The 20,313-nt window shown below is 38.5% G+C and overlaps 1 protein-coding gene across 2 annotated transcripts in view; it reads right to left on the bottom strand.

The window, feature by feature from the left end:
• SMARCA1 (SWI/SNF related, matrix associated, actin dependent regulator of chromatin, subfamily a, member 1) overlaps positions 1 to 19,440 on the bottom strand; it is a 29,397-nt gene extending 9,957 nt beyond the window's left edge. Inside the window, exons 1-18 of one of the 2 annotated variants that reach the window (XM_027687038.1) lie at positions 19,250 to 19,440; positions 15,535 to 15,621; positions 13,829 to 13,995; positions 12,832 to 12,932; positions 12,610 to 12,710; positions 12,139 to 12,318; positions 10,673 to 10,828; positions 10,301 to 10,432; positions 9,472 to 9,540; positions 8,624 to 8,733; positions 7,746 to 7,972; positions 7,072 to 7,193; positions 6,535 to 6,687; positions 4,968 to 5,100; positions 3,845 to 3,993; positions 3,116 to 3,235; positions 1,845 to 1,955; positions 1,544 to 1,657 (exon numbers count right to left, since the gene is read on the bottom strand). In XM_027687038.1, coding sequence (XP_027542839.1) covers positions 1,544 to 1,657; positions 1,845 to 1,955; positions 3,116 to 3,235; positions 3,845 to 3,993; positions 4,968 to 5,100; positions 6,535 to 6,687; positions 7,072 to 7,193; positions 7,746 to 7,972; positions 8,624 to 8,733; positions 9,472 to 9,540; positions 10,301 to 10,432; positions 10,673 to 10,828; positions 12,139 to 12,318; positions 12,610 to 12,710; positions 12,832 to 12,932; positions 13,829 to 13,995; positions 15,535 to 15,621; positions 19,250 to 19,348 — 2,331 coding nt within the window. In that variant the 5' untranslated portion in view covers positions 19,349 to 19,440. Of the gene's footprint in view, positions 1 to 1,543; positions 1,658 to 1,844; positions 1,956 to 3,115; positions 3,236 to 3,844; positions 3,994 to 4,967; positions 5,101 to 6,534; positions 6,688 to 7,071; positions 7,194 to 7,745; positions 7,973 to 8,623; positions 8,734 to 9,471; positions 9,541 to 10,300; positions 10,433 to 10,672; positions 10,829 to 12,138; positions 12,319 to 12,609; positions 12,711 to 12,831; positions 12,933 to 13,828; positions 13,996 to 15,534; positions 15,622 to 18,624; positions 18,644 to 19,249 lie in introns of those variants that run through there. The other variant, XM_027687040.1, reaches the window with a different exon arrangement.
• Between the last annotated feature and the right edge of the window lie 873 nt (positions 19,441 to 20,313).

The following is a 20,313-nucleotide window of genomic DNA, read 5'->3' as shown; positions in this document are numbered from 1 at the left end:
GTGAAATCCTAAGTTCTGCCAGGTTTCCTTTGAAATTATGCACACAGCCGAAGCAAGGACCAGACAGACAACACGATGTAAACAAGGCCAAGCCACATTTTATCTCTTTCCACACTGACCCATTTAATATTTGTGGCCTTTAAGCTGTGTACTGCAATTCCACTCCACACAACAGCAAACAAGCCTGAAACCAATGTCCAGTAAAGATTTTGCTGCAAAAATATATAAGTTAAGAGCTGTTTATCTGTTTTTAATATCTAAGAAGTTTTCTTGACTTTGGTGGTTTAAATTAAGACTGACACATAAAGCTTGGTTCCTACCTATTCGATACCTTCTGATACTGTTTATGGCAGTTTTCAGTTTTAATAATAAACTCTCATCAGAAGGAAAGTTCCATTTCAAAGAAGAACAAGTTTAATCATATTTATCACTTTCAGCACCAGTAAACAATTATACTAACTTTTTAAGATAACAAGTATTCATGTTTAACCTATCCAGTCTGACAGGTTTCACTAACAGGGATGGAAACCTCTCTGTTTTTGTGCATATTGTCAACATTAGCAATTCTTTCATCCTTCTTTGTTGGATCATTAATTGAATAAATTCTTTCCCTGAGCTAATTATACTCCTTTTAATGCTTAGCTTAATTCTATCCTGTCATCCATATAAATTCTCTTTGCTTCAAACTAGATTCTAAGACACCTTCCTTCTGTTTTCTCTTAAAAATATAATTTTGCTAATATTAATTCTACTTTTGGGCAACACCAATTTTCCATCTGTTGCTTTGTATGACAAGTTTTATGTTCTCTAACACATTTTATAGGTGATTTCTTCTTGCTGAAACCTGCCATGAAACCTGGGGCTTTTTAAAGCAAGTTACAGACATGTCTAGTAGGGGATCCATTTGATTTACTCAGCCAATACTGGTGGAAGTAAAGATAATTAACATTAAAACAGAATCTGTGTTCACTACTTGTCCAGTAATGTCAGCAGGGAAGAGGGAGAAATTCAATTAAGGCATAGTAGGAACTAAAAAGAAAAGAAAAAAAGAGAAGTCTGTTGTTGTGTTTCCTTTTTGTAGTAGTAATACATTCAGACTCCTCCACACCTTTAAATCTTTGATATCCCAGCAAAATCCAAGGAAAATCATTATCAGTTCACTTACCTTCATATCAACACAAAGACAGTATTATCTTAAGTTACTTTCTGCATAAGACGTACAAAAGCTTTAATAAAAAAAAGTCATACTCTGGAAGGTGACCTTATATTTCTCAGCTAGACCACATATCACACTTTTGGGTTTGAGTATTTGAAGAGTCAGAACTTTCCCTACTTTTTCTACTCTGTTTTATTGTTAGGAACCCACCACAAAACACAAAGCTAGACAGATATGAAATTTTTAGTGAAGAAAAGAATTACAGATTACTTTTTCTGCTCCACAGTGGAACAGAAACAGGGGAATAGAGGTTTTAAGTTGCAATAAATCTGCAACGAGGAATACAAATACATTTCACTGGTTTGATGACAAAAACAAAAGCATTACCTTATATCCTATAGTCTTACGATAATACAGAATTTCTTTTTCCAGAAGTTCAAATAACCGTGGTGGGAAAAACTGAAAATCCTGAATATTTGGTTGTTTCGGAGGTCGTGGAGCCTTCAAAAATACACAAATACATCAACATTATATAAGCTTGACTTCTGTGCAAATAAATTCCAATAATTCAGCAGCAGTGGCAACCTATCACTTTGTAAATACAGAGGGTGAGAGCAGGGGATGCAACATGGGGGAGGAGTAGCAAAAGATTAACATAAAAAGCCTTCCATACTTGCCAACTTCTTACCTTTGGGACTTTTGGTTCACTAACACGTAGAGCTTCTCTGAAATAAGCATCAACTGCATAATTAGCTTTGCGTTCTCTTTTTGGAGGTTCAATCCATTCCATCATGCTCAGCTACACACAGATTAGAATAAAAAGGTATTTATGTAGCTTTATGCTTTCCTAAAGTCACAGGAACAATGACTGAAGTGGCAGCGCAAAACAGGAATGTATTTTTGCATGGCAAATCTATTGGTTGTGCTCAATAGTTTAGGTATTACAATAGAGCTCAAAAATAAGCTAGAAATTATAGCTGATTAACACATACAATATAATACACAAGCAAGGCAGTGGAGTGGCAAGAATAGATCCCTTTACAGTATTCTAGGTATGTCAGACACCTGAGTAAGGTTGTGATTTCATCTACCAAAACACAATGGACTGGGGACTTGGGCTCTGAATACTCTAATTTCTTGTGATATGAATAAATTGCTTCTCCATCTACAGAGGCTACAACATAGACAAAAAAATCCATTAAAAGTAGATTAATCTTAACTGAATCACTTGAAGTTACTTAAGTGTATTTCAAGACTATACTGTATTTAACTTACTTCTTGTAATGAAATTATCAACATGAAGAAAGAACCTTATGCACACACTGCACTATATTCTCATTAAACAATTTATTTTTCTAAATGTTTCTTCAAAATTGATAAGAAACCTGGGCTAGAAGGGCATTTTGTAGTTAACAAATAATAACTCACGTATCTGATACCAGGTAAGACCTTCAGGACATCTCCTCTATACATCCCACAAAAAACACAGAGACACAAAAGGAACATTGTGGGACTGAGTACTAACTATTTCTTTGGATGATCCTTCTATTACTAGATAAATCAATGTACAAACAGTGCACATTAATGCTTGTGACTAAAACTTTCACTGCAAAATGAGACTAAAGTCCAAGATCCACACGTAGAATCAGGCCTGGTTTTCCCCCTCAGATACGTGACAGTAAAATAAAGCTGACTGTAGCAGTATAGTAGGATGCAACATAGTATTTTTGTTGCAGAAAGGATAAAATTTGAGCAATATTATCAGATTTTACCATGAAAAAAATCAGTGCAGCTGAGAGCTAATTTAAAAAATTCAGAATACTGATGCTTTTGTAGAACCAAGTGAATTTTTCAAAAGCTCCTTATTTCTCCAGAATAACCTTCATAGCCATAACATTTATAGTATGGCCTTTATGCTTGCACCTCTCAACTTAAGTCTTAAAGACTAAGAAAAATTACCTTTTGCTTTTCTCTGTAATCTTCACCTTCAAAGTTGTACAAGCTCATCTCTGTGTCCATAGTGAAATTTCGTAAGGAGCTCTCCCCCATTTTCTGCAATCGTTCATTCATTTCAGCTGTCTAAAAAGAGAGGAAGATACTTTTAGGCTCACTTAAGCTATTTTATCTTTCCTGAAAAATACAGCTTTCATCATTACTGCAACATTCTCAATGTCTCTTTCTGCTTTAAACTTTTACTTACATTTTCTTGTAAAGAGAGATGCCCATTGTGCTTTTCAATTTAGAACAATTTGACTCCAAGACTCTCCATTAAGCTAAATTTATTATGCTGGGATGTAGTCCTACAACTGTAGGATTTAACTTCTAAATTTAAATTAAATTTATGCCCAACTCCTGGGAGCTGAAATGGCAGTTCATTTTTCCACAGAGCTATCTAATCCCTAATGAAGTTCCATAAAGATTTTGTGTCTATTAGAATTGTTGGCATTAAATTTACATTTTTCTAAAAGGCCACAAAATAAACCGTGCTTAAGATATGATGCACACAGTCTGAACCTTGAAAATAATTACAACTCAACTCCTTCAAAACTTTCATATGATTTAAAATATGTACAAATAGTAATAATTTGGCATAAAAATAGATTTACATCACCGGATCCCATTTCAATTTTGTGCATATATATTTCATGTTTGATACATTTTGAATTTCATACAAAACTGTTCTCTAACCTTCTTTTCACCTCTTTCTAAAATAGTGGTTATATCTTCTTCTGTCAGCTCACTATCTTTGGAAGCAAAAACATGAGTGGCTCCATGGCGGATCATCTGCAGCATTTCATCTTTTGCCAATTTGTTGGACTGTTGGTCTATGAGCCTCCCTAAAATTAGAAGAAATGTGTTGAAAGTTATAATGACAGGAGGTCTAGTGGGACCATGCAAACAGTGGATTTTTTTAGTTCACTGACAGAACAAGAAAGGAAAAACAGAACAACCATACAGAAAAATTACATTTCACTGGAGATGACAATAAATGGAAATCAAGAACTTCAGGGAAAATAACAAAACAACAACTTTAAATCAAGCCATAACAAAAACGTTTCACATTCAGATAATCCAAATTTTACATTTAAGATCTTATTCTTACAAAGCTGAACTTTTAAGATCACAATCTTTTTTCAAGATGAAAAACAACAAAGTATTCTGTAATAACCACTACTAAGTATTTGATATCTTTAACACTCACTTCACTGATTTCAACCCAAATTTCTAAATATTTTTCCCAAAATTTGAATTGCTGTCCCAAAATTTCACTTATCCTATCTCATCTCTTCAACATGCTACCAATATTTTGACCATCATCCTTTCAGTAGCCCACCCTCCAGGAAATACAAACAACCTTCAAAACTTAGCTTGAGCATCTTAGTTTTTGACAAACTATTCTTCCAAGAGCTTCTAAACAAAGATACACAAAGCAGTTTTAATGTTCAGTCAATTCTTTTGTGGTAAGAAGCATATGTATATAATTATTTTATCTGCCATGGAACATATCTTTTTTTTTTTCTCATTTTTAACACATCACAAATCCAAGTAACATCTATTCAGCTGTAGTTTACTTTTCTCATTTAGACTCTTAATATAAGTCTATATCCACATTATTCAGGAAATAGAATTTAAAATAATTCAGCTGAACAAGTGAATAACTTATACATTAGGGTTTCTTGGGTCAATTTAGTACACTGCTATTATACATAAGGCCTGCTTTCTCTAACACTGTATATTTGTACAGTCATTTAACCATACTTTAAGGGACTGAACAATTCTGTTGCAGACAAACATATATAGCAGTTGATACCTTGTTGTATAACTATAGAGTCCAGCCTCAGTTTTATTTCAGCTCTTTCTACAATCCTCTCTTCAACAGTATTATCAGTGATAAGTCGGAACACCCGTACTGGTTTCTTTTGACCAATACGATGCGCACGATCCTAACAAACATAAATCAATGAGTGTTCAGCAACAAGAACTCACAAGCAATAGACAGTTAGCTTGCAGAAACAGCAGACTCAAACTAGCATGTACTTCTTGCTTCCTCGCCTATTCAAGAGCATACAAAAATGTAAAACCAGTGTAGTAATATTTACCTATACCTGGCTGTTACAGTGTTTATGATTGAGTCATTCCGTAGCACTAAATTCGTCTCCTTGGTTGTAAATGAAGGTATCGCAATGTCTGTCTAGACTGCAGCTGGGAAGTGGGGATACAACAGTACACACACACACATTTGCACTGCTTTCAAACTAATCCTCTCACTTGACACAGGTAATGAAACTCTGGCATCCCTGGCTTGAGCATATTGATTCCTTGGGCAAAGTTCCTGCAGCCACAGCTTCAATACTGTCCTTGTCCTAAGCCAGCTACATTAAATCATCAACATGCAGCTGACACAGCACAAGTACAACACACACAGTATGAGATTTGTAACTGACACACTATATTTGTGTTTGTAACAAAACTTGCGTTTATCCTCTCTGGAAAACATGAATAAAAATATTTTGTCAGCTTAAATAAAAAAGTTAAACAACTATCCTTCAAGCTGTGGGTACCAGGATTTTCTGACTGTCCTTTAAAAATGATCTGTTAAGTCTTATGCTCTCCTGCATAATATTCATTTCTTCCTGAAAACCCTATTGAAGTTCACAGATCACACTCATCAGCTTCCAGGAAGTTGGTCTACTATTGGCAGTCAGCATGCATATCAAAAGGATGAGCTATTCACATGAAATATTTGATGAGTTTAAGTGCATTAAAAAAAAAAAAATATTACAAACCACTGAACAAATACCCACCCTTCTAATCATGCAAGAAGGATCATATGATTTTTATTCCACATGAAACAAATTACAGACTATTTTTTTTTACATTCAGCACTCAGAAAGAGAAGATTTTACTATGTTTTACCCAAAGATAACTTTTTTTTCCCCAGCATCACCAACAAATGATTTTATGCTTATGCAGAAACAAGGTGGGTTGCAAAAGCATAAATTTCCCAAATAAGAGAAGTATAAGGCTGCATGCTTTTAATCATTTATTTCGGAAACAGCCCTCTGTTATTCACTTACTGTTCTTTTCTGGAAAGACAGATATTAAGAATGATTCTATAAACAATAGTGATACAGTATTTCGATAGGAGTAATCTGTCATTATGAAAATAATTAAGACAAATATTTACAGACAAAAATCTACAGTTACTTCCACAAATTCTATTCATGCCTTTTCATTCAATTCCTCAGTTTCTTGGTGCTGTCTTGTGTATACAAAAAGTAAAGAAAAATAACAAAAATGTGAGTTTTGAAAAGAGTTGTACAAAACAGAACATTGACAACTTCAACAAACGAACATGTATTAGGGAGTTAACTCACCATGGCTTGCAGATCTACTTGAGGGTTCCAATCTGAATCATAGAGAATAACCACATCAGCAGTTGCCAAATTAATTCCAAGACCTCCAGCTCTGGTACTCAGCATGAAAATGAATTTACTGCTGTTGGGAGCATTAAATGTGTCTATTGCTTCCTAAAAGAAAAAAATGTGGTGTCGATTAAGTATCAGATCTTTCAAACAAGTTTCCAAACTGTTGGTGGCTTTTCAATAAAATTTCTTTTAAATTTACCCCATTTTCATATAAAAAAAAATTATCAAAGTAAGAAACTGTAGATTTGCACAAGTGGAAAAATCCATATTGGGTCCACAATATATTCTATTTTTCATTTATCTGCAGAACAAATGAATTGTACTTTACTGTGGACTTTGGTTAGGAAAAAATATGCCCTTGGCACTCTTAAAAAGTGTAGTATTTTTGCTTTACCTTAAAAAATTATGTAGCTACCCATAAATATGTAAGTAATAACTTCTTAATAATCTAATACATAAAACCAAAGTAATTTCTTTTTTATATACCTCTCTTTCTTCATGTGGTGTCTGTCCATCAAGTCTGCAGTACTCATACCCACGCCACATGCAATAGTCTTCCAAAATATCCAGCAAGCGAGTCATCTGACTGAAAAGGAGAACTCTTGAACCTGACAGAATACAGAAGGTTTTGTTGTTGGGTTTATGTTTTCACATTAATCTTATCACAGAGCTAATATAGAGCATGACTGAGAATTTATGTGAAATATTCTGTACTATGTCTAACTCATGTCTCTCTTCTGAAGTTACTTTTCTGGTATTGATTTAACTACTCAAGAAAGATTATTTGATAAATTATACAGGAGAAATACACAACCAAAGAAACAGAACACTTCAAACCATCGTAAGATAATTAGGTAACAACTGATGTGCACAGACAAACTAATCCTCTCATTGGAAATTTTCTTCAAGAAAGGAAGAGTAGAGCTTCCTTTCTCCTTTCTTTCTGCTTCTCCAAATTTTTAGTCTTACTCATCATTCCTGTAAGACTTCTTTCCCTCCATGTGCTAAGACCTACAGAAAATTAATTTCCAACAAAACCTCACAAAGTAATGAATGCCTTCTCAGTGGAGGGAAGACAAGAATGAACCTATGCCCTTTTTGAAAGGTAGTTTTACTTACAAGGAGCATTCAGATCACTGCTGTCCATAACCAGTACTCACCTTGCTCTCTGAGTTTTGCCAGCAGTTTATCCAGCACTAACATTTTACCACTGTTGGTGATGAGATGTGTGTCAGTGGTGTAGGGAGGGCCTGGCTCAGCACCATCAAACAGGTAAGGATGGTTACAGCACTTCCGCAGCTGCATCAGAATATTCAGCAGACGCATCTTATCCATTTTCCCAGCGGAATTCAGGATATCAATATCTTTCATCAGGATCCTTGTATACCTGAAGTTTTAAAGGCAACTTTAAAAAACTCTCAGGTCTGTATTTGACATTCAAAACATGCATGAAACCCTGCAATATCCCAATTACTTATTTCTGGATGCAGGAGTTTGCTTTGTTTATATAACAATGAGCTATATTATTATGAAACTTGGAAAAAAAATCTGACAAATAAGAATTTATAAATCCATACCTAAACATGAAAGGCAATCTGTTTGCAAGCAACAGTGATCTGTCATTTACTGGGTTATCTTTCATTTCAGTAGTACACAGTGCATTAAACATATCACTTATCTGACAGAAGCTGCTACACTGATCTGCCTCCTTTTCCTCACATTTTTCCTGGGTATGTAGTTCCTCAGAGTTTTATTTTAATTTCAGGTGAGACTTTTACTGGTGCATACATACTTGGATCAAAGGAGGAAGCTTAGGAGGCATATGTTCTTTCAAACAAACTTAAGGAAGGAAAAACGTTTCTGCTTTCTTCCTCCCAGCTCTTTTCATTGCCCTTCCTGAGTTCTTTTTAACTTGTGCATTTTTTAAAAAAGCCCCAAATACAGGTTTCTCTGACTTTCTCAACATTCAGTTATAAGAAGAAAAATAACATCAATGTGTGTATCAGAAAAGAATCTTACTTTGATGTAAATAACTCACCATTCTCTCTGCATTTTGCTGAGCCCAAGATAAATTTTTACTTCCTTCTTTGGAGGCAAACTCTTTTCAACTTCACCTTTTATACGACGCAATAGAAATGGCTTCAAAACCTACACAAATTAAGGGGTTTTATACAGATAAATGTATAAAATTGATTGCCTCAAATACAAAATTAACAGACTCAATTATCTGGTATGTATTCAGAACTAACCAATATCTATTGCTGTCACAGCGACTCCTTCAGAAAAATTCTGCTAAAGTCTGCAAAACAGAGTTGTCCAATGACTAAGTTCACACATAAATATGCAACCCTAGGTAAGGATTGCCATATTCTTCCCAGGGACCAAACCCATAAGCTTATAAAATCTATTTCTTTTTAACCTAAGATCTGTTTCATTTCCACTAGCAGCATATACAAAACACACCAACATTTCAAATATAAGCAATGTATGCTGTAGTTTCTCTGATTTGTTTTGTTACTGTAAGACGAAAAATGTCTTTTATCTCATGCACAGTAAAACAAGGTAAAGACATGCCTTTATTCAGACTAGCATGATGTGCATCAGATACCATTCACAATAATAAGTGATTTCAAAAAGATCTCAAAAGTCTTCATTTTCACATTTCATGTTCAGACTTTGTCTGCTTCAAACAGTAATGGTACAAAAAGCGGTGTCTATAATAGTAAGTTCCAATATTTAATTCATGAAAATTCTGCCAAGCAGTTCTGTAACTAAATACCTCACGTTCATCTTTGCAACTTTGAGATGAAGGGGAAAATAATCTAGTTTTCTTTTTTACACTGTGCATGCTAACAATGACATGTGATTACAGCTTTAATTACTTACAGCATGAAGTCTTTCCACAAGTTTCTGATCACCGAGACAATTTTTAGTGTCGAACCATGAGTCAAAATCCTGTGGTGAGAAACAGCACAATCGGTATGAACAGTTTATCATCTGTACTTGTAACAGACACATATTGAGTCTCTTTCATTCTAGCTGAGAGTGGCATAAATCTTGGGACAAATGACTTCTGTGAGTGAAAGAAAAATCAGTCTGCAATGCTATGTCTGTTCCCCAGCATGTTATAACATTCAAGTCAACTGCATAACTCTGCAGACAAAATACTATTACTCTGCTTCATTTACAACGGTTTTCCATGTTCATCACTGCAGCATCCAAGTCCTTCCCCTCAGTGCTTGTGTAACGATGGGGTAAGAAGTTAAAAAAAGAAAAAGAATCCAGAGTCCTTAAGTAATGAGATGGACAACAGAGTAAAAATAACAGAAGCAAGCAATACAAGTATAAGGAAACATTAACAGTAAAGGAGGAGAAAGGTTATTCAAATTCTACATAGAAAAAGGCTTATGCCTATTTGGATGTTTCACATTCTTAATTCTTCATTCCTTTCCCAAATTTTGCATAATTATTGAACTATTTAAAATATTACATTTGCTATTACTATTCTGAGGCCTTATCTTCACTAACAGAATGCACTGTTTTAACTAGGTAGAGCAGAAGCACTCTACAGTTTGGTAAGACACAGAGCTTCTCCTGAATCCTGGTTTTCCACAACCTGTGTCTCTTACTAGGTTGTTCATTCTTCTCCTCTACAGACAGCAGCCTGGGAATCAAAATAACAAGACCAACATTGTACTTCCAAACATCAACTTACGTCTGCAGAATTGAAGACATCAGGTAACAGAAAATTGAGTAATGCCCACAGCTCGTGGAGGTTGTTCTGTAAAGGAGTTCCTGTAAGCAGCAATCGATTTGTTGTCTTGAATTCACGTACAATCTCTGACAGCTAGAAATACAACAAATAGTTATCATCACCATGTACAGATAAGCACAGTGAATCTTCATCAGTTTCTGACACCTAAGACAATGTCAATAAAATTTAGAGACAGTGAACTACCCATGAAATTCATATTTACCACCCAATAACTTATGGCTTTTATTTTGAAAACCACACCTAACACTTAAAATCTGCACAAATCAGATGGAACTGAACTAATTTAAAAGCATCAAACAATTTTGAGTTTACCTTAGACTTCTCATTCTTTATTCTGTGGGCTTCATCAATTACCAGGTACCTCCAGTTAAATTTTTTGAAGACTGATTTCTCTTTAATTACCATTTCATATGATGTAACACAAACATCCCATTCACCAGGCATCATAACATCACGGATAAATGCAGCCTAAGGCAGAAGAACTACATTAATAAACACTTATAAATATGAACAATTTATACGACATTCAGTGAAAACTGTTTCCACCAACATTACTGATGAACTAAACTAGCACACAAAAGATTCTGAAACTGAAAGTTACTGTAACAAAACCCTTCAATCCTTTGTGCTTCATGCACAGAGAAAGCTGGGATTAAGCAAAACACAAATGATCTCCTATTCAAAATTAAGTATTTACTCTTCAGCATAATTCCTCTGTAATTTAAATACAGTACATACAACCAGTAGGGAAAAAAAAACTCTAACTTGTCCAAAGACACAATCCACAAAAGTGTTTCAAAACAACTCACATAACCCACTCATCTTTTCTCTTTCTTAAATACCTCGTTCCTCCGCCCCATCCCTGTTTTGTAAGGGATACATATCTAGGAATATAAATCCTTTCATACCACCGTATGGGAAAGCCACACATACAGGTCCCCCTGGTGCACCTTGAGGCCATTTCCTTGTTCAGAGCCTTCCCCAGCTTTGTTGCTCTTCTCTGGACATGCTCCAGAACCAAAATGTCCTTCTTGTAGTGAGGGGTCCAGAACTGAACACAGCATTCCAGGTGTGGCCTCACCAGTGCCGAGTACTGGGGAATGATCCCTTCCCTGGTCCTGCTGGCCATGCAGTTCCTGTACAAGCCAGGATGCCACTGGCCTTCTTGCCCATCTGGGCACACTGCCAGCTCCTATTTCCTCTCTAGAGCCTTTCTACCCTCAAATAGTAAACAGGCAGTCATGCAATCCATATTAGTAGCCACAGAATTCACAGAAACGTCCAGCTTGTTGATCCCCTTCAAGTTAGAAAAACACCTCATATCTATTTTAAGGCCTTCACAATGAAAGATGAAAAGCTCTACTACAGAATCTTAGTCACAAGGCAAGACAGGCTTATAAAATACAAGTAAAGAGTGGGAGGAGTTACCTAAAAAAAGGTGAAGAAAGAGGTGACAAAGTGAGTGCAATAAAGAAAAATGAGTACACACTGTCACACTGCAAATATGGAAGAAAAATAGGTGCAAAAATCAAAGAGGAAGACAACAGAGAAAGAGGCAAGTCAAACAGCTGTACTTTGATCCCAGGCCATTATTTCATCTACTGATTGGTATTTTTTCCTCATAGTTACAAGCATAACATTTTGCATTTTCAACATTAATACAGTTAGAGATTATTAAAATATACTGCAATAAAGTAATTAGCTTAGAGAGAATTCCACATACCCAAGTGATATTTCTGCAAAATAATGCAAACACTTTTGAACTGTAGAACACTTACTCTGGCATCTTTATCCCCGATAAGGCAAACAGCACGTAACGATGGAACCCAGCGCTTGAACTCATTCATCCAGTTGTGCAGAGTTGATTTTGGGACCAGGACCATGTGTGGCCCAGGAATGTTTCGGTAATGCTTCAGGTAGCCTAGTAATGCTATTGTTTGCAGAGTCTTACCAAGACCCTGCATTGGCAAAGGGGAGGGGAAAAGAAACCTGCTGAAGTGAAATACCATACAGAAATAATTTTGAACAATTTTCCTACTATATAATTCTGCCATTTAAGTTGTTCAAAGCAAACTGGATAGCAAATGTTTGCAATAAAATTTCTTTCATTGCATTACAATTTCAGATTTGAAAAATCAAGCTATTGTAGAATGATGCATACTACTGCACATACATTAAATACTATAAGCACTTTAATGTTACATTTTGCTCAATAATTACCACAAAAATTCCAAAAGATGACTGCTTACCATTTCATCAGCCAGAATGCCATTAACACCATTTTCATACAATGAGATCATCCAGTTCAAACCTCTAACCTGATAATCTCTTAGAGTTCCTCCTTTCACATCTGTAAATGTAAGATTCCTCTAAGTAGAAAAATACTAATTCTAAGTAGAACATTTTAATTGTGTTCTGCTCAGATCTTAATTACATCAAAGCAATTGGAGAAGTGTTGACACAATACTTACAGGAGGGGGACTCCTCGAAGCGAATGCACACATTAGATGTTTTCCGACTCTCGGACAACAGCTCTTCATCCTCCTCTTGCTCCGTGCGCCTGTGACGGTACCTAAAGGAACCCAAGAGTCATGTTTATACGAAATAATTTCAACACACTGACTGCAAACTCAAAACACAAATTACAACAGAAGCAATCATTGATCTACAATGGGCATGTTCTAATGTTCTGTTAATAAATTATTCTTTAGGGATAATTCCATAAAGCCCTCTCCTCCAGGGCCGTAACTATAATCTGACAACAAGTATTGTGAGTTCTCTAAGGCACTTTTTAATGAGCAACACAGAAATACAAGACACATCAGTGGTGGCCTTAGAGACAGTTACTTGATAACCACAACGTTCAGAAGAATCACATATTCAAATTTAAAAAAAAAAAATAAAAATTTATAAAATAGAATGTCATTTTGCAAACATTCCAAAAACTAGTTGTTTGTTATTCCAAAACCCCTCAGAGGCACTGCACGCAGGCTCTGCCTGCAATACTTAATACAGACAGACTGGCAGAGCAAGACAATTTGTGCTGAGGATCCAACATCCCCACTCATGCACACTGGCCTGTTTTAACCTGGTCTAGCTCCACTCTGGTCCCACTGACTTGTTCACCAGCAGCTGGAGCACATCTGGAGTGCATCTTCTATTTCAACATCATGCAAAAGAAATTCAATTCATGTGCTCCAATATACCCCCACAATACAGACCAAAGCATTGTAAGTGGCAAGAATCTGGCAATTTGCTTTACAAGTGCATTTCTGATCCAAGGTCATATTAACACTGATGGATCAGCATGCACACACCAAACAGCTTTTAAAGAAATTGATACACCATTAACAGGAAAAGTTCTGGATTTACTGAAAGTACAATAATCTCTATGCAAACTAAACAGATATGTTAAAAAGCATAAGTTACTTGTAAGTGTAAGAAGTCAGAAAGAAAAATAAAACCTACTCCCCAGCTGAAATCAAACTCTGTTTTTCATCTTTCTTCATCCGTGGTCGTCCCAGCTTGACTTTCAATGGAGATGTTGGTGATTTTTGTGCTGCAGGTTGAATAAAATGTGCAAAAAGTTCTGTCTGCTTCAGGAGGAATTCAAACCTTTTTGCTCGATCTGCTTTCTAGTTTGCAAAGTGGGGAAGAGAATTTAAAAAAAAAAAAGATAACTTTTCTTCATAAAAATGTATTTTTATTAAAAAACAGAATTCAGACACTATCTGACAGAATGCAATTGTTATCAGCTTCTCAACGACATTTCTAAGCTTCATGTAACACTGTACCACTTGAAGCAATTCTCATGTGATGTCATTTATATATCATGATAAAAACTACAAGAGTGAAAAGCAGTTCTGCATCATAACATTTCCAGAAAACACACAAAGCACAGAGAGCCTTTCTGCAGGTAACAGACATGGAAGTGCTCCCCCAGCAGTAACAGCAGCCAAAGAAAAGGGCAGCAAAATGAGCCTGACGCGCAACGCACGATCTCGCCACACGAGGGCACTGCGTTTCCTTAACAGCACAGCGCTGACCGGCACAGAAACACCTTCACAAAGATCTGGAAAAAAATTACTATTTCTTCCCTGATGAAAGGTAGATTTTTTTGATATCTAGTTCCTTTGCCTCCTAGAACAACTGAACTCACAAGCTAATTTAGGAAAGCTGTAAATTCACCATGTATTACTGTGAAAACAAGTTTAGCTATTTACTCAACTCATTCCCAACAAACAGATTTGTGTGTCTTCTCTTTGGCTAAAAATTAAGTATTCATACAAGTATGTTTAAGAGTGATACTCTTCCCTGACTTCCATGGTATCCAATCCTTTCAGACTCTACTGTAATTATTAGGCATCCATTTAACATTAAAGCTTTTAAGAAAATGTAAAGCTTTTAAGAAATTGTACAACAAGATACAGATATCAGCTTAAACCAAGAACTTACTACATGTATCATTCAAGAACAAGCCTTGCAATATCCTCCTGGCTTCTGTCTCTTTGTCACACAGAAGCTGCTCTGTTACATCTCCTCTCCAGCACTACAAGCTCCCTTCCTTGGTGTCATGGACAGGTATCTTCTGCATTGTTATGGCACATTTATTACAGGATATCAATATTTAAAACCTTTATGTTTTTATATGATGAAAAACTGGAAGCTTCAGTATTTCTCTCAGCTAAGAAGTAGCTTAGGGATGTCTCTGACATGACTCAAGGGGTCATCAGATAAAACCGGCAGACAGATTCAAAACAAAACGGGGAGTTCTAAATATAAAATGTCACTGAATAGTAACTCCTTACCACAGAAGGGAGTGGATAACTAAAAAAGAAACCACAAAACCAAAAATCAACTGACAACTGCTGAGTATAAAAACCACAGCCTCCAACTCCAGAAATCATGCAGACAAAAATACTTGGACAAGTGGGACAGTGTTCAACAGAACTACCACTACCTGCTTCCTCTGTTCTCCTATTCTTCACTAAATACCTACTGTTAGTCACTGTGAGAAACACCACACTGGACTAATGCTCATATGAATCTTCATTTGCTTGGGGTTTTTTCTGACACATCCAGGCTGCAATAACCCCCTGTCACTGGGCTGATCTAGTTCCAACAATCAAGTGCCATTAAAAAGCTGCAGTATGTTTTATCATGAAAACACTTACCATCTTCTCTTCATATTCTGGGTCAACTTCTTTTTCAGGTCTAGCTGCTTTTGGAGGAAGTTTGAGTTGAAAAGGGGGATCATTTTTCTGGAATTCAAAAGTTAAACATTTTATAAATATCAGCTTCCTATATAGTTTTTTTAGCAAAAAGATATCAAACTGAACAAACCTACAAACTACATGGTAAGTATGCTATTATTATGCATTAATTATATTATTTCACCGAAAGCAGAATATGATATCCATGATGAAATTAAAGAGGAGATATGATCAGAAAAAAAGAAAGCTGGAGATTCATCTCATCCTTGTGTTTATCTCTACAAGTAGGATCCATGTTGAAAGCACTGAAAGACATTACTGAAAGAGAACAAAGTTTAATTTTTCACAGAGATCTTGCTATAAATGTATCATTAATATATTGAAAAGATATTTTAAAACATTAAATGTGATTTCTTAATGTCAGACTGACGCATCTTTGTTGAGTTTTGTTTGTTTGTTTTCATTTCTACATAAATAGTCACAAGTTCAATTGGAAACAGCTTAACTACACTTAGGCATATGCCTAGGAAGAGACACAAATTAACAACCAAATCAATTAATGCAGCAACCACTCCCTGGTACCCTCTTAGACAGCTAAAGAACTACCTTATTTACTACAGATGAAACAAATTTCAGCAACTGTAACTAAAATGGCTGACTTTTGTAGTTTATAAGATTCATTTATGTCTTCAGTTGGGAAGCTCAAAGCAGGTTTATCACAACTTTGAATTGGCAAAACGTTTGGTGGATTTTTTCCCCTAATTTAGGAAAGTTTTCCTAATTTGCCTTTGAAGTGTGCCTTTTTACACACCTCCTGCCAATAAAAAAATAAATATATTTTGAGATGCATTCAATTATAAAAGTGTTTTCTAAATGCTCAGAAAAAACTGAAAGGAACTGCCAAAGTTCATGTCTGTATAAAATGTAACACTGCAGAATCTTAATCTGCTTTAAGTATCAGCCTCCCATAAATACATTAAATTAAAATAATAATTAATCTAAACTATTCAGGGTCAATTAGCAAAACTAGTCCAAAATGGTACCAAATATTTAAAAGTCTGTCAAGCAACATTACACTTAACTTTCAGAACTGTTAGTGATAAACATACAGTTCTTCAAGCAGAACAACTCAGTATTATGAGTATCCCTTTTAACTTAAAGTTTTCCAAGTAAATTGCAATGCAATATTATCTTTCTAAGCCCCAAGGCAGATGGCTGCAATGCCAGTTCTCTTATTACTCAGATTTCCCCAGAAGAATAAAACTTATGGTGCCATCCAAATCAAATTTATTCTGCAATAAGTATTTGTGAATAACACACTCTGAGTTATAGTAGCAAACAAGCTGACATGTAAAGTTACTGCAGCCACAGCACTATAAAATCACATCCTATACATTACCTTTCAAGATAAAAGACAGTTTCCCTGCTTTCCCACCCCTGCTTCTCACTGCAGTGTTTCTGTTGAACATTAATCGCTCCCAATGTATCAGAAATAACAAACAGGAGATTATCAAAAGCTGATGAAAGAGACAAAGAAGACACATGCATTCCTGTTTCCCTTCTCCTCCTCATAACTTACAGGGGAAGGCAATATGCTGCAGTTTCACTAAAATACTACTTCGTGCTGGTGGAGCCAGGCAGGTGGTAGGGACAAGCATCATATCCAAACTTGCTTCTGCATAATGTTCTGAGTTACAGAAATCTACATCCTGACAATGATTACATTTTCATATAAGAATACTTCTCACTAAAAACTGGACCATGTACCTCCTACAACACAGAACCATAAAACATTACATCAGGTCTGTGAGAGTTTTTCCCTCATTACACAATGTATCTTCATCACTTAGAGGCCTGACTTGTCAGGGAACAGGACACGTCTCAGTGCAATTAACCAGCAAAAAAAGTACTTTCATTTTTAACTCAGGAAACTCGCTGGTAACAATTTGCCTCTACTCTAGAAAGTTTCCATTAGCAATTAAGACAGTCCCCTGAAAACTGGTGTCATTTAAACACCTCACAAAGAAACACAAACACGCAGCAGTTTCAAAAATAATAGATCCTGAGTATTCCAAGGATACAAAATACTCCCCCATAAAATCTCTGATAACTACCCTAAACAGTGCTGCTAGTATTAGGGCGGGAAATTTCTACCCAGTAAGTGTAACAGTCCTAAATTGAGAAGGCCCCACGAACCCTCAATAAATGACTGGGAATAAGAACTCAAAAGGCATAAAGAAGATCGTGAAGGGCCTGGAGGGGAAGCCATACAAGGAGCAGCTGAGGTCACTTGGCTTGTTCAGCCTGGAGGACACTGAAGGGCAGGGAAGCGGAGGGGCACGGCATGAGGTTGTGCCAGGGGAGGTTGAGGCTGAATATTAGGAAAAGGTTCTTCACCCAGAGGGTGGTTGGGTACTGGAACAGGCTCCCCAGAGAAACAGTCACAGCTGTACCCAAGCAGTCAAGCCTGACAGAGTTCAAGAAGTGTTTGGACAACGCTCTCAGGTACATGGTGGGATTCCTTGGGCTGTGCTGTGCAGTGCCAGGAGCTGGATGTTAATGTTCCTTGTGGGTCCCTTCCAACTCAAGATATTCTATAATTCTATGATACTGTCCAGTATGGTACAGTAGCATAAAGTTGATATCTGAAACCATTCACTGCTTTCAAATGATTTCTCCATGCAGGCATTCCTAAACATTTAGTACTGACTTTTCATCAGTTCACATGCATAAAGTTTTGCAGAATAAGTTGTATCTAATAGAGAAATAGCCCTTAAACATTCTCCCATGAACAACCAGGCAATGCTCAGGATTACACTGCACTGTGTCTCATAGCTGTTTGTATACATAAGTAATGAATTAAAGCCTGAAGCATTCCTTACAGACAAAAACAGACTTTCAGTAACTGGGCTAAAAATTCTGATTGCGTTGTTATCAGTAGTTCTGCAATTTTCTTCAATACCACAAATACTTGATGCACAGTTCTCATTCTTACTAAGTTTTTATAAGATTCATTCTTCAGGTTGAACCTTGTTCAGTTTCCAAGGATACCTGAATACGTCACTTTTTTTACATTCCTTGTGCCTCAGCCTTCTGTCTTTCTTCCAAAAAAACTAACGAGAGCCAGCTGGCAGCCCTACGCGCTCGTTCGAGGGGTGTACTCTGCACCAGGGCAGCACCGGAGCCGGGCAGGGGAACACCTTGAGCCGGGCGGGCTGGGGCAGAGCGGGTCAGCCTCCAACCCCTCGGCCCGGCCCCACTCTCCCACCGCCAGCCCTCGGAGCTCCCGGTTCTTCTATGGAAAGCGTCCCAGCTTTCCCTGGGGACCGGGGAAGGGAAATAGCGGGGCTCCCGAGGACGGGCCCTGCAGGAGCGCTCGGGGTGCGGGGGGTCCGCAGGGGAGCGGGGGCTGAGCGACCCCGGCACCGGCGTGTCCGGGCCGCAGGGCCGGGCCGGGGGCACCGCAAGCGGGCGGCGATGCCACGGCGATGCTGAGGGACCGGCGCGGGGCCGGGGGTGTGTCCGGGCGGGGCCGGCCCGCAGAGCCCTCACAGCGGGTGCGGAGGGGCCCGGGCGGCCTCAGGGCCGGGGCGGCGCGGCCCGAGCAGCGGCCGCAGGAGGGGGCGGCGGGGCCCGGCGTACTCCCACCACCCGCAGGGCCCCCCCGGCGCGGTACCTCCTCGGCGCCGGGGTCCTGCGCGGCGGCGGGGGCGGTGGATGTGGAGGCGCGGGGCTCCTCGGCGGGGCCGGGGCCCAGGTTCGGGTCCATGTCCATGTCTCGCTCGGCGGTCCCGGGGCGGGGGCGGCCCCACCGTCCCTCCCCTCCCCCGGCCCGCGCGCGGCTCTCGCGATACTGACGGGGCCGGGCCGTGTGAGGGGAGCGCGGGGCGGGGGCGGCACCGGGAGGGTCCGGCGGGGAGCCCGGAGCGGTGCCCGAGCGGTGCCCGCCGGGCGCTGCACAACGGGCGGCCCGCGGAGGCCTCGCTGCCTCCCGTCCTCTCGAGTGACACCGCAGCTCACAGGGGAGAGAGCGGCCAGGGCCGTTACAGGGAGTCATGGAATGGGTTGGGGTGGAAGGACCTTAAAGATCATCTCGTTCCAACCCCCTGCCATGGGCAGGGACGCCTTCCAATAGACCAGGTTGCTCCAAGCGCTGTCCAGCCTAACCTTGAACACTTACAGGGATGGGACATCCACAGCTTCCACAGGCAACCTGTTCCAGTGTCTCACCACCCCCACATTAAAGAATTTCTTCCTAATATCCCATCTAAATCTCTCCTCTTTTAGTTTAAAACTGTTCCCCCTTGTCCTATAACTATCTGCCTGCACAGAAAGTCGCTGTCCATCTTTTTTATGTGTCCCCTTTAAGACGACAATGAGGTCTCCCTGGAGGCTGCTCCTCTCCAGGCTGGACAGTCCCAGCTCTCGGATTTTTCAGCCTTCGGAGCATTTTCGTGGCCTCTTCTGGGCTCGCTCCAACACGTCCATGTCCCCGTGCTGGGGACTCCAGTGCTGGATGGTGGGGTCTCACCAGAGCAGAGCAGAGGTGCAGAATCCCCTCCCTCCACCTGCTGCCCACACTGCTTTTTACCCTGTTGCAAATGGCAAGTGTGTTTTCCTAAATGCCCCAGGCTGTACTAGAGAGAAAAACATCTCCTAACATCTGCAGAGGTACCAGTGGAGCTCCCAAAGCAAGAATAGCTTACAGGAAAAAACATATGTTGGTTTTTTTCTTGAGCC

Source organism: Neopelma chrysocephalum, unplaced genomic scaffold, assembly GCF_003984885.1.
Source record: "Neopelma chrysocephalum unplaced genomic scaffold, ASM398488v2 Primary Assembly neopelma1_73, whole genome shotgun sequence".
In the NCBI taxonomy this organism is placed as follows: domain Eukaryota; kingdom Metazoa; phylum Chordata; class Aves; order Passeriformes; family Pipridae; genus Neopelma; species Neopelma chrysocephalum.
Note: the sequence above shows the minus strand (reverse complement) of the source record. Positions and strands in the feature narration are given on the sequence as shown.